The 13,261-nt window shown below is 39.7% G+C and overlaps 1 protein-coding gene across 2 annotated transcripts in view; it reads left to right on the top strand.

Moving 5' to 3' along the window:
• The window catches only part of grik2 (glutamate receptor, ionotropic, kainate 2), a 65,301-nt gene extending 52,519 nt beyond the window's left edge, over nucleotides 1-12,782 (top strand). For both annotated transcript variants that reach the window (XM_005921601.2, XM_005921600.2), the window contains exons 14-16: nucleotides 1,489-1,714; nucleotides 4,973-5,223; nucleotides 9,813-12,782. In XM_005921601.2, the coding sequence (XP_005921663.1) occupies nucleotides 1,489-1,714; nucleotides 4,973-5,223; nucleotides 9,813-9,977 (642 nt within the window). In that variant the 3' untranslated portion in view covers nucleotides 9,978-12,782. The remainder of the gene's footprint in view (nucleotides 1-1,488; nucleotides 1,715-4,972; nucleotides 5,224-9,812) is intronic.
• The last annotated feature ends 479 nt before the right edge of the window (nucleotides 12,783-13,261 follow it).

Below are 13,261 nucleotides of genomic sequence, written 5' to 3'. Positions count from 1 at the left end.
AATATTGCACCTGCAAACATCATGCATAGGTTGCAACTGCAGAGAACAGTGGAGTTTATTGTCTTCCTAAGAAGTAGTGCCACATTTATAACTGATTTGCTGGTAAAAATGCAGGAAAATTACTTTCCTAGTCATACAGTTTGTCGTTGCAAACATTTGTGAAAGAATGGTCCGTTCTAAGAGCTCACTGAATTCGACTGTGGTAGTGTAATAGGATGTCACCTTTAGTAGCCTTTGTGAAATTTCTTTTCTCCTAGACATTCAGCATTCAACTGTAAGTGGCATTATTGCAAAGTGGAAGCACTCTGGAACCACAGCAACTCAGCCACAAAGTGTTAGACCACATAAAGTTACAGCTCGCAGAGTGCTAAGACGCATAGTGCTTAAAAGTTGCCAACACCCTGCTGACTCAGTAATGGCAGAGCTCCATACCTCCTGTGGCAATAACATCAGTACAAAAACTGTGTGCCGGTAGCTTCTTGACATGGGTTTCCAAGGCTGAGCCATTGCAGTAGGTAACATGTAGTTGGCCCAGTCCTTGTGCCCATTTCGTACATATATCTGTTTTAAATTATAAATGCAACATTCATCAAAAAGATGTGACTGTTTCACAGCAAAAAACATACAGTAATTCCCTGGTTGAAAGCGCCTGATGCAGCAGCATTAGGAAGTGTCTGGTAACAATAAATTAAACATAAACCAGATTATATGAATTGCCTCCAGTGAATCATTTGTGCAAAGCTAGGCAATTTCAATTTAGCATGAAGAGCCTCCACCATTAAAAAAAAACACTCTGAAAGGTACTTATATAATGTGAGAATGAAAAATACAAGCTATAAAAAACAGAGCTTGATTTATAACAAAAGAAAAGTCGTATTTATGGCTCATCTAAATCGCCAGGATTTAAACTTTGAGTTCTTTTCATCATAGAAATATTAATATCATCATTTCATCATATCGTTTTTCAGACATTAAAATGGACCTATGATGCTTTTCCTGAGTTTCTGTGACAGTGTTGGATGATCATTGTAACATGGCCAAAATTGTACACAAACAGCTAAAAAGCTCAAGGTTCATGCTTTGCTACAGACAGGGTTGTTTTTTTTTTTTTATCTTGGACATGCGTAATGTCTCAGAGAAGAGATACCCTTGATGGTCATTTCAGGCACCCGGCTTCGAGCACAGCAGCCTCATCAATTTGCAGTCTTCTGTTTGTGACGGGAAGCCAATAAAAACCTTAAACAGAAGGTGGCCGTAAAAGGGGAGGACCGTAAGAACTTAGCAGCTCCTCAAAGCCTCAGAAGAAAATAAATAGGGTTTATTTTTGAACTGTGAGTCATGCAAAGCTATTATAGTCTAGGAATAAGAAAAAATGTACAACTGAAAATGAACATAATAGGTCCCAAACACTGTGCAAACGATGATATGATATTTTCTCCTAATACTTCTTAGATTCTCATTCAGATCCCACTCTCTGGTTACTTGCAGAAGACAAAAATCTCTACCTATGACAAGATGTGGGAGTTTATGAACAGCAGGAGGCAATCTGTGATGGTAAAGAACGTGGAGGAAGGCATCCAGCGTGTCCTTACCTCAGATTATGCCTTCCTCATGGAGTCCACTACCATTGAGTTTGTCACCCAGCGCAACTGCAACCTCACGCAGATTGGAGGCCTCATAGATTCCAGAGCCTACGGCGTGGGAACACCTATGGGTAAACGACCTCTGCATCCCTCTGTGTTATAAGCCACTCGGATTAAGTCTGCAGATACTGCAGATACTGTGTGACGCATTAAGGTGTGTTGTGGGAATGATGGAAAGCTTTGAAAAGGGAAAGGTTGATCTTTATCAGCGAGGTCACGGGTATAATGGTTAGACACAGTGAGGTGTAAAAGGTGTAGCTTAATGAAAAGTGAAATGCCTAGAAGGTTGAGTTTATGGATGAGGTTAAAATGACTCACTGCTTCGGCAAGATCTTTCTATTCATGGTGATTTTCTCACAAGATTGTTTCAGAGGCAGGAATCGTGTATCAAACTCTCTTCACAAATACTTTTAATGGTCTGTTTTCATTTTATTTTATGTTCACGTAAGGCAACACTGTGAGTGTCGGTTCAGTGCAATTCCCTTTGACTTACTTGACACCGGCATTAATTTCAGCACTAAACCACAACTAAAAAGCACTTCAGAGAGTATAAAACAAACTCTAGGAGCTTGTTTTCAGAAGCTGCTTTGACCCAGCTCCCATCAAAAATTTTGTATTCTGACATTTTATACCATCATTATCCAGGAATGAGGCAGATGAGCTAAAAGTATCACAAAAACAAGTACAATCATAAGAGGTTTGGTGCATTAAAAGCATTGTTTGTCAGGGTTAATCAATGCACAGCTCACAGCTCTAGCGTTCCCAGGGACCCTGACTGAAAGCCGTTGATGGTTCCCATTCAAGTGTCACAGAGGTTAGAGTGGTCCTGACGAGGCCACAGAGAACTCTGCTACCAGCTGTAATGGTCACATCTATCATGAATGATATGAAGGCCATCAAAATACGGAGGATTAATTTTGGCCATCCGCATCTGGACCGGGCTGCCGCTGATGAGTATGGGGCGGTTATGAATCTGCAGGGATGCCGTGATTGCCGTGGCTATAACAAAGCTGAGGGGCTGCTGTGAAATATAGGCCCACTGTGGCTCCCTAAGTGCTGAAGTACTTAGACTGATGTCCTTGAAATGGACACATAGAGACTGGAGCATGGATCACTTCTTTTTTCTTTTTTATTCACGCAGTAGTATACTTTATATTTTATATATCATATATATATAGATAGAGAGATAGATGGATAGATATATAAAATAGGAACACATCACTTTAATTCAGCAATAAATGGTTCTGCATTTATATAGAGATAAATATTCACTCTGAAGAATATTACTTCCCACTTTCTTCTTTCTGTCTAATCCTTATATTATTTGCTCAGAAGCCGATTATGGCCTGCAAAAAGATCTTGAGATCGGAATCTCGATGACTTTATTAGTTCAGAAGTAATTTTGGCAGAATATAAAAATTAGTATTTTTTTATTATTATTATTTTTGATGGTGGCCCTCTCCTTGTGTCCTTTTTCAAAACCATGTGAGCTCTTCAGCTATCACGTTAGCCACCGGCTCATACCTTTTGGCCTCCTGAACAATGTTTAGCAGCTTATTCCCTATAGGGCTTTTACAGCAATAAAGCAGAGCAAGACATAATAACATTTTAACCTTTTAGTGCTAGATGGTTTCCCAAATCACAAATGCTTCATCCACTGCTATCGACTTAAACTGTGATCGCATTAATACTTGAGGCCAGACAGTGTAGGAGTGATGGATGATCTCTGGTGTTGAACATCTGTCAGGTAGTTGTGTATGCACAGTGTGTCAAGCACGGCGCTTTTCCCATTCGCCCAGGCCCCGCTCTCCATATCCTCCTCTCTAAGGACCCATCCTATTAGCATTTATCCAAGGCCTGTTTTGTTAAGCCATCATTAATCATTTGAAATATGAGAGGAGCCTGAATCAGGGGACCCAGATACTAGAGAGATCTCTGATTTTTCAAATGAAGCAGGCATATGTTTCCCACATACATAGTCAATTGCATCTAAGGGGCTGTGCTTTACGCGCTTTGCATATCGACCGTATGAAATGCACGAAATATACCGTGTGTTGCAAGTCTGCTCTGGTTTATCATGTCAGTGTACTCATAAGCTCAGCACGGGGAGAAAAACACAAGGTTACAAAATAAGAGAAGAAAAAAAAAACAGATGCTGCTCCAAAGTCAGTGGCATTGTGTAATTTTCAGTTTTCTAGTAATGTCTCTTTTGTTAGTCTAAACACAGAGATTTGGAGATGAAAGGATGATGGATGGCATTAGATTAATGATAGATGAGACAGAGGAAGACTCAACTAACGGGGCTGACAGGCAAAACTGTATGAGATCAACAAACAGCATGATGGTACTTGTTACCTGGAGCCTGACTCCGTTCATTTCCTTTGGAGTTCTGGCACAAAATGTTCTCTTCCTTTTTAAAACCATTTCTATTATCCTTGAATTATTTTTTTATTTTTTTTATTTTTTTTAACATTTCTTTTGTTTCTTTTAAGTCACTCTTAATTTGCACACGAGGCAAATGCCTGAAATGAATATGTGCACCCAGGCTTCATTATGCATGAGTCCCATAATCGCATAAATACACTAACAAGCTCTTAAAGCAGTGAAAACATGAAACATGAAGGCTCACAGTAAGAATTAATCTTTCTTGGCCCGGTTGAAGCAAAGTGTGTGTGCGCTGCTCCTGGATCAACCCAGCCGTGTGTTGTGGCGCACACGCTGTGGATGGGAGAGGAACATGACCCCACTCGGCTAGCCTGCAACGATTATTCCCGCTTTGATCAGGCCAGCGCCCGCTGCGCCTTAATGCCTCGTCGCTAATTCTGGCGCCTTCCTACTTTCTGTGGATTTGAGTTTGCTCAACATGCATCAAAAAACAGCAATGCAGAAACCCAATCATCAATATACACGTATAATCCCAAACACATATGCATCCATATAATGTACCCCTCACTGGGCTCCTCTGTTCATAGGGACTATTTCTGTCATATGAAAGCGTGTGCAAACAGCAGCTAAATTGTGAGAATCGACAGCAGCTCTGCTCCCCCAAGCCAAGTTATTGTTGCCAACTCCCTGTGCATTATAATAAACACACTGCAGAGAGAAGTGAGAATTTTGGAATAGCTCTGTGAATATGGCGGATTAGTGGGATTTGAAGAAGGACTTACAAAAAAACTCTCTCTAAGCGGCTAACAATAACATGACAGGTTATATGATCACATGCAAGCCTGAATGTGTTTCTTACACCCACTAACACAACAATGACGATCCTAGGCACATGAGTATTATCCGTGTTTTCCAGTTTCACGATACGCTTTTTGTATTCGCAGGATCTCCATACAGAGACAAGATCACGATAGCTATTCTGCAGCTGCAAGAGGAAGGCAAGCTGCACATGATGAAGGAGAAGTGGTGGAGAGGCAACGGGTGTCCCGAGGAGGAGAGCAAAGAGGCCAGCGCTCTGGGAGTACAGAACATCGGTGGGATCTTCATCGTGCTGGCTGCGGGACTTGTGCTGTCAGTGTTTGTGGCTGTGGGGGAGGTCCTTTACAAGTCTAAGCAGAACGCCCAGCTGGAAAAGGTACAGGCGCTATTAGAGAAGAGATTTTAGGCTTCTGCTGTAGCGTGTTTGTGTCAAGGTATGGCTGTGTGGCAGGCAGGATGGGGATCTAAATGAAGGACTCGGGGAGTCATAAGTGATCTCAAAACACAGTCTTAATGCTGGTAATTCACAAAGAAAGAGAAGAAGATCCAAATCTCATGGAACACAGAGCCAAGGAAACACACAAGCATGAGGGGTGACGCAAAAACGAACAGAGGGAGGCTCAGACAATATCAACATACGCCAGAAGAATAGAAATGGGGAACGGGTGGAAACAGAGCTGAGGACAACTAACACTTAAAAGGAAGTAAAACTGAAAAATAGAGCACATGAGACAAAAGATTAACGAATTAAAAACAGGAGGTAACACATGCAGAAACACAAGGGAGGCAGGAATACACAGGAACTCACAGAATTAAATACGACCCAAATAATAACCACGAACAGAAGTAGATAGGAAACTAAAACCTGAGAATCTAAATATAAAGAAAAATTTAAGAAAAATACAAAACCAAAACTCAAAAGCGGTCTACCTCTCTTGCTCTGCCATTTTAGAAATCAAACTGTAAAAACAAGACACCAAACCCAAGAGACATCAAATGAAAGTGAAATGAAAATTTGTCTTATAGCCCTAAAGTGCATTTTTACAGACCAAGCTTGTTTTTATTTTAACAATTGGCTACTTAAATTGCTTTCACTCTTCATAATGGCTGTAGACCTGTGGTGTGGAGACAGAAATCCCCCAGTGCTTTAACCTGCGTGAGTTTTTAGCAGTCAATATTTGCTAAACCAAGCAGGCATTTTCCGAAACTAACTTCTGTCTACGCATGGATAATTTTCTTGCTGATTTTAAATGGGGAAAAATGTTTTACTTGTTTGTTGTTTTTTAGTCATATATTATATTGAATCATCATTTCAATAAATTAACAATTACAGCAACTCCTTCATCACAAACACCAGCATAATAGTATTATACAAATACAAATCTATTTTAATTCACCATGTATACATAGAGTGCACTGTATCCACAGCTTCTTTATCCCCCTGGTTACGTTTCTGAATATTTTTCAGGCTGTTCTGTTTGTGCTCTATTTTCGTACTGAGCGCACATGATTCATCACACAGTGTGGAGTATGTATTTTAGTGCACTTTAACTCGTGCAGTGATGTTTCCCAATAATTGTGAGAGTCCTTTTGATAGCGTCTGTTAATTATTTACGTCTATAGAATTAGCACAGCGCAGCAGCGTGTTACTTTATTGCAACAGTAATTAGTTTCTTGCTTTTTTTAAGGGCTGCAAAAGTTTCACAGCACATCTTAGCTATCATTAATCAAGAGCTGCAAGACTGGGTCACAATATTCAGATAATTTGCAAATGCCAGAGTCTCTAGGCTGACAAGGTGCTAGTAATTTGCATGCTGACAGCAAGCCTCTCCTTTTTTTTACTCCCTGCCAGAGTCCTCCACCCTAACATCACGAGCTTTTTCTCTCTCTCTCTCTTTTTTTTTTAAAACCCTCCTTCTCATTGTTTTTCAAAATTTATTTTCTGTTATCCTTCTTGCCTGTCTGCTTTTGTAATCAGTCTTCCTTCAGACTCTAGAAAATATTTCATTCATATGGCAGACAAATATATGTAAAAAAATGTTGCAAAAAAAAAAAACACACCCTAAGCCACCTACAGATATCCATCTTGCACACCTACACACATACACAAACAGAAAAATAATAGCTTCATACTTTAATGCTCCCCCTCCTCTTTTTATCTTCTCCCCTCCTACACTCTTTGAATTTGAATTACATTTTGCATAATCAGAAAAGGAATGTATGAGAATTTGACTTGGCAAAGTTGGTGCCCGGGCATATTGACATTTTATAGGATTTTACACCACATACATAATGCAGGGACAACAGAAGCTCACATTACACAAGTTGCATAAGACTGTGATGTTTTAAAGTGGGTAGCAGTATATTTGGATTTAATCTGCCGAAGTGGATGCTTTGTCCTTTATGCTGTCTCTTTAGGTTTTTCACTTTCATGCCAAATTACAAGTGTTTAATGTTTCTCCCAGAATCCCGTTCTTGGCAGGGTGCAAATGGCTGTGAAACGCTATTTAGACGTTTGTGTGACAGTGACGATTTAAAGGGGGAATCTAGGACATATCAAACCCTTTAAATGAAGGCTTGTTTTCTCAAAATATTCTGTCGAAAAAAGCAAATGAATAGATGCTTCATGTTCTGTAGCTGTTGCGCAGTTACACGATATCAACTGACTCAATGCTTTATTTTATCCCATGTACACATAAAATAAAACTGAACACGTTGACCTTTGTTTTCCCAGAATAGTACCACGAGATCCTTTTTTATTATTTATTTATAACCTTACAAATTATGTTACAGTACTGTGCAAAAGTCATGAGTCCCCCCTTATTTTATATAGTTTGCTTCTAAGAAGCCAGACTTTCATGTGGCTTCCAAGTAATCTTGAACAATAGCACTCTGGGCTTTCTGAAGGTCTTTCAAGTTTTTCTTTCGACAGTGGTTGCTTTTTCACTTAACACTGACTTATGAATCCTACAAGCAGAAAAGAGGCACCTAACCAGTGTTGTGTCTACATATAACAGATAACTTAGCAAAGAACCAAATTTAAATTGCATCTTTAGGCACTTTGGCATTTCTATAGTTGAATTTATGAAAAATACAAAACGTAACACAGTCTGACAGGCATAAAATAGTATTTTTGCACCAATGAGGTTATTCCCAAAGAACTGTTAGCTGAAAACTTGGCATATCAAAGGAAGGTCCAAAGGAAACAGGACAAAATCTACACCAGTACCTAAGAGATGTATGTGGCACTAAATCCTCATCAGAAATGGTCACAGTAAATGGGCAGCTGTCAAGAAGCCATTCTTAAAGAAGAAAAACAAGGAGAAAAGGTTGAGGTTTGCCAAATTACACACAATGCGACTGAAAATCAGTGGCAACGGGTCTTACAGAGTGATGAATACAAATTTGAAATTTTTGGTTCAGACATCAGTAGGTAGAGAGAGAACAATAACAGTCTACACGGTGAAAAAGAATGTCCTTCAAGAGGCTATACATGAAGACTGCATAAAGAAATTACAAAACAGCTTGCCTAAGAGAGTTCAGGCTGTGTGAAGAATAACGGTGATCATACCAAATATTGACTTTCACATTTTTCAATAAATCACCGCACCTATTTCCCATTTTCGTAGCAAACTTTGAAGAAATGAGGGGCAGCTTGAGACTTTTGCGCAGTACTGTACATACATATGCTTGTCGTAAAACCAACATAAACCAATAAATACAAAAGAAGAAGGAGAAACTATTCAGTTTGGCTAACTTTTTCAAGCTTAAAATAGAATAGAGAAGCCCAGCAATTCCCCTTTGAGTGTATGTGGTGACAGTGGGAAGGAAAAAAAAGAGAAAAAATGAACACTGAGAAACAACCAATAATAACAATTGCTGCTTGGTGGGTTTAGTAACCCCAGATCCAAAATCTGAATGCCAGAGACAGATGGCGAAGGATACAGAGACAGAGAGGAGAGCGGGTAAACTACCAGGGCAAAAAGACACACAGTTGATCACACGCAGTTGTCATCTATATGCATGGGGAGTTAAAGTGAAAGGAGGAGTTCAGTAGATGATGGAAGAGCAGCCTGGGGTCTGCAGCAGCATAACTAAGCGAAGATCACCTGACCCAACCCCACCTATAAGCTTTATCAAGGAGGACCTGTTTTTTTTAATCGTGTAAAAAGGCTGTGTGACTTTGAACTCAAACTGGAAGCTGGTTTTACATCTGAAGGTCAGACCTCCTGCTGTACTTTTGGAACCACAAGTAAGAAAAAGGCAGAAAAGGAAACATATTGTACAGCATATAAAAAAGTATTTTCATGTTACACAACATATTAAGGTGAGAGGATGCGCATGGTAAAGCAGTGAAATTGAATTTATGTAGAAATCGACTGATTCTGGTAGAATTAAAGTCACTAAATTTAGAATATCCCAGTGATGGTGCCACCTGGTGGTGAAAAAAGGACACTGTGGCAATTACCCAAGAATACTGAAATGTAATGGACAGGTCCATTACAAAAACATGAGTGGAAAATAAAAAACAACAACAATACCTTGGAGATACTCAGAAAGGACCTCATGCCACCATTAAGAAGACACTGGTTAAAAGAGAATGCGCGGCACAAAAACCATCACCAGCCCTCCCTCATTAAACAACCCTGTAGGTCATTTGTGCAAGCTGTTAAAATGACCTGCAGCTGCACTTTAAAGTTAACTAACCTCTGTCGCCCATGTAAATAAATGCATGTAAAATGTGCACTGGTGTCATCAGCGTTTTGCCACACCAGGCTTACGCTCAAGTCTCCTGGCTAAAAGCCAGCGGTTTCATTGTGCCAAAACCACTCTGCCCGCCTCCTAATGCAAATACTTTTCCCTTTCTTTTAGACAGTAAGAACAAATGATCCACTATGACTGTATATCTCAAGAATGTGTTGAACTTTTTTTTTTTCCTTCTTCTTTTCTATTTCCTTCTCGCAGCGATCATTCTGCAGTGCCATGATGGACGAGCTGCGCGTGTCTCTAAAGTGCCAACGCCGTCTCAAACAAAAGCCTCAGCCACCTGTCATCGTTAAGACAGAGGAGGTTATTAACATGCACACGTTTAACGACAGGAGACTCCCAGGAAAGGAAACCATGGCATGAACACTGAATACACCTGGACTACACCCCTCAGTAAAAACCACGAGTGGGGAGACAGGGTTGAATTAATGCTGGCTTAGTTACAGACTGAGTTTAGCAGGGGAGGGGGGGAACAAAAATTTAAAAAAAATACAAAGAAACAAACAGGATTCCTTTCGAACCCACTTGCTTATGTAGACAGATGTTTCCTGTGGAAATATAGATACCTGAGCAGTGTCACCTCACTGTGACATTCACTTTTTGAAGGGAGATGTAATCGAAGGACTTACGGGTTTGGTTGGTGATATATGTAAAATGACAGAAGAGCCGAGCAATTTTATGACACAACATTTGACTAGTCCACAGTAGAAGTGGACTTAAACATACGCATACACACAAAAAAAACTAATGAAAAAAAATGTATGCACACACACTGACACACACTGACACACACACACTCTCATCTGACACACTTGACAACTGTGCAGAAGGGAAAACTATTGTGACACTTACACCAGATGTAGTTTTTCTGTTGATGTCAATACCCTTTCGTCTTACCTCCATGTGTGTGTGACCCAATCGGTCCCCTCTCCTCGGTGGCTTGAGTTTCTCTCAGATAATTTGAACAAACACTAATCTTACACCAACAAAGGGAACAGTAGTCAGTGCCAAATGGTTTGTTATGAACTGATGTATAAAAGTGATATTTAGTTTTGAGAACCATCTATGCCGACTTTGTCAAATATCCATCGTTTTCTTCTATAATGCCTTTCTCGTGCCAAAGTTCTGCCATTGTAAAGAACTTTCTGCCATGCCTATTATTATGTTCAAAGCCTCTACAAGAAATGTATACTGTCAGAGTCCTTATCCATGTCGGTCCTTGCGCACAGTCTGCAGTTTTCACTCTGTATCAGTTGTTGTTTAAAATGCAGGATTTCTACAAAAATGTTTGTTTTTGTACAAGAACAAAAAGTTTTGTAGTACTTTGTATCATGGTAGCCCCTTCTGTGGACAAAATATGTAGCAGATACCAACTCAGCCCTCAAACTCTGACAACTGGTGGCTATGGGGCTTCAAACTCTGCTGTGTAGGGTTCATCATTCTCATCTTTCAGAGATTCAGTCTTTTGTCTTGCCAGTCTCACGGGGCCAGCTGTATATACTATCTGGAGACGATGTAGTGGATTTTGGCAGGTAAGAAACAATAAAACCAGAAAATGCAACCGTTCTGCTGTCAGTGAGAGTTGGGTAGTCACCATAATGAGTCACCATGGAAGACGTAGTAAAACATGCAAATGCTCTACATCTAGAAGGTGTTCATAACTGTGGTTGTGTAGCACCAATATACAGCAAAATTGTTATTTTTATTATGAGTTGTTTTATTTTTGTTTGTTTTGTTTTTCCTTTTACCAGAATCAAGTCCTAAAAGTATTATTTCAAAACTAGGGGAAATATTTACAGCTAAAAGTAACACAGATATTGATCTTGAAGAGCCAAAGGAAAAAATACCCTGCAGTAATTTCTTTAACATAAACAAACAAGCTTTATATTGATCTCTTGGATGTGTACACTAACCGAGGCATTTTACAGTTGAAAATTCCACTTTTCTTTGCTGTCTGGTAGACATGCAGTATAATGTGGAATGACTGTTCCTAAATTACCTCACACTGACTATAGCTTTTTTTCCCCCCTCCCTGCAAATCCTTGCAGCTTATCAGTATGGATCCATACTGGTAAATCTGCTACAAGCCTGATTGAGTTGGCCTGATTGATTGATTGATTGACTGATTGCTCTATAAATAATCTGACACTGCATGAATGACATTCTCAGTCTCAGTATGGCCATGTTTCCAATTCGTTCCAAGGGTTTGTTAATATTTCATGTTGGTATCAGTAAGTTTGATTTATTAATGCATATTCCTGCACCAGAAGGTGAAAAAAATATTGAAATAAGTCCATTTGCATTTTGAAACTGGTCGAAATAATCTCACGGCACTGTTGGATATTTTTCAGTGCTTTCAGAAAATATTACTTTTAGGACTCGCTAACAGACAAAGATGACCTCAGTCAAAGGGGAACCTCACTGATGGGCAGCTTTTGAATGTATAAAACTGTGCATTTGCAGTAATTCTGATGTTGGCGTAATTAGAGCTTTGAGACACTCGTGTGCTACATAGTAAATCTCTCACCTCTGCTCAAATGCCAGGTGTTGCTTCACTCACGGTGCCTAAAAGGGACTTGATCAACCTTGGGGCGCAATTTTCGAGGATAACTCGTGGGCCGAGCGAATCATTTATCCACTAATTGTCTCCAGATGCGTGTTCTCTTCGCCAAGCGACACATCACATTTGGCCCCACAACACTTCTGTGTCTGTTAACTCTGTTCCGTGTTGTGAAATGACAAGCATATCTGATAGGTTACTCCACCAGTGCCCCTGTCTTCCTACACTATTCGGTTAATCATCTGATCTGATATTCCAGGGATGATTTCAAAGACAAAAAAATGAAAAAAAAAATCAAGTACGCCCACACACCTGTGTTGTACACGAGTGGCTCCCCTATATTTAATGACTTCTTTAAAACAACCGCATCTACGCTTTTATGAGAAATGACAGGGAAGACATGCTCCTTTAACTTGTCAGCTATCTACCAGTGTGGCTTGTCATTTTTTTTCCTTTTTTTTTTTCTACACACGGCTAAATCTAGCAGTGTGAGCTCAAGTGGTTGAATAGTTTGGGAACATTGCTGTGGGAAACTGATGTGTGCTCGTGGAATTTGACATCCATGCAAGGTTTTACAAATAATGTCATTAAAAATGGTCATAATTGTAGATTTGCCTCTTAGCTTTACTCCAGACTTTGCGGTTCTTTTCCACCCAAATGAGGAAGCAACAGGATATGCCAAGTGAACCAGATGCCATCTAGCCCAGTGTGTCTCTAGCCATGTCTTGTATTGTTATAAAACATCTGCATATAAAATACGAAAAGGGTTGATTTATGTAATCAAATCAAATCAAAGCAAGGACTGTAGGGAGGCTTAACCAATTATTTTTCCAGCATGCTCACCAGCTATTACTGCATCCGCCTGTCTGTTTACAATTTTCTCTGACTACTAGTTTCTAAAATATCTCCAGCTTATGAGGAGGCTGCACAGTCTAACAAAATAGCCCAGGAATGTTCCACTGCACACACTCTGGTTTTTTATTGTTTATTGTTATTTCCTTCCCACAGGCAGCAGTGGACAGTGAGGCCGCTCTGGATTTCAGACAAGGGTTTTTTTGGGATTTTTTTTTTTTAAATAGACAAATAA

The sequence above is a fragment of the Haplochromis burtoni genome, unplaced genomic scaffold, assembly GCF_018398535.1.
Source record: "Haplochromis burtoni strain Fernald_Lab_line unplaced genomic scaffold, NCSU_Asbu1 Contig_47, whole genome shotgun sequence".
NCBI lineage: Eukaryota > Metazoa > Chordata > Actinopteri > Cichliformes > Cichlidae > Haplochromis > Haplochromis burtoni.
Note: the sequence above shows the minus strand (reverse complement) of the source record. Positions and strands in the feature narration are given on the sequence as shown.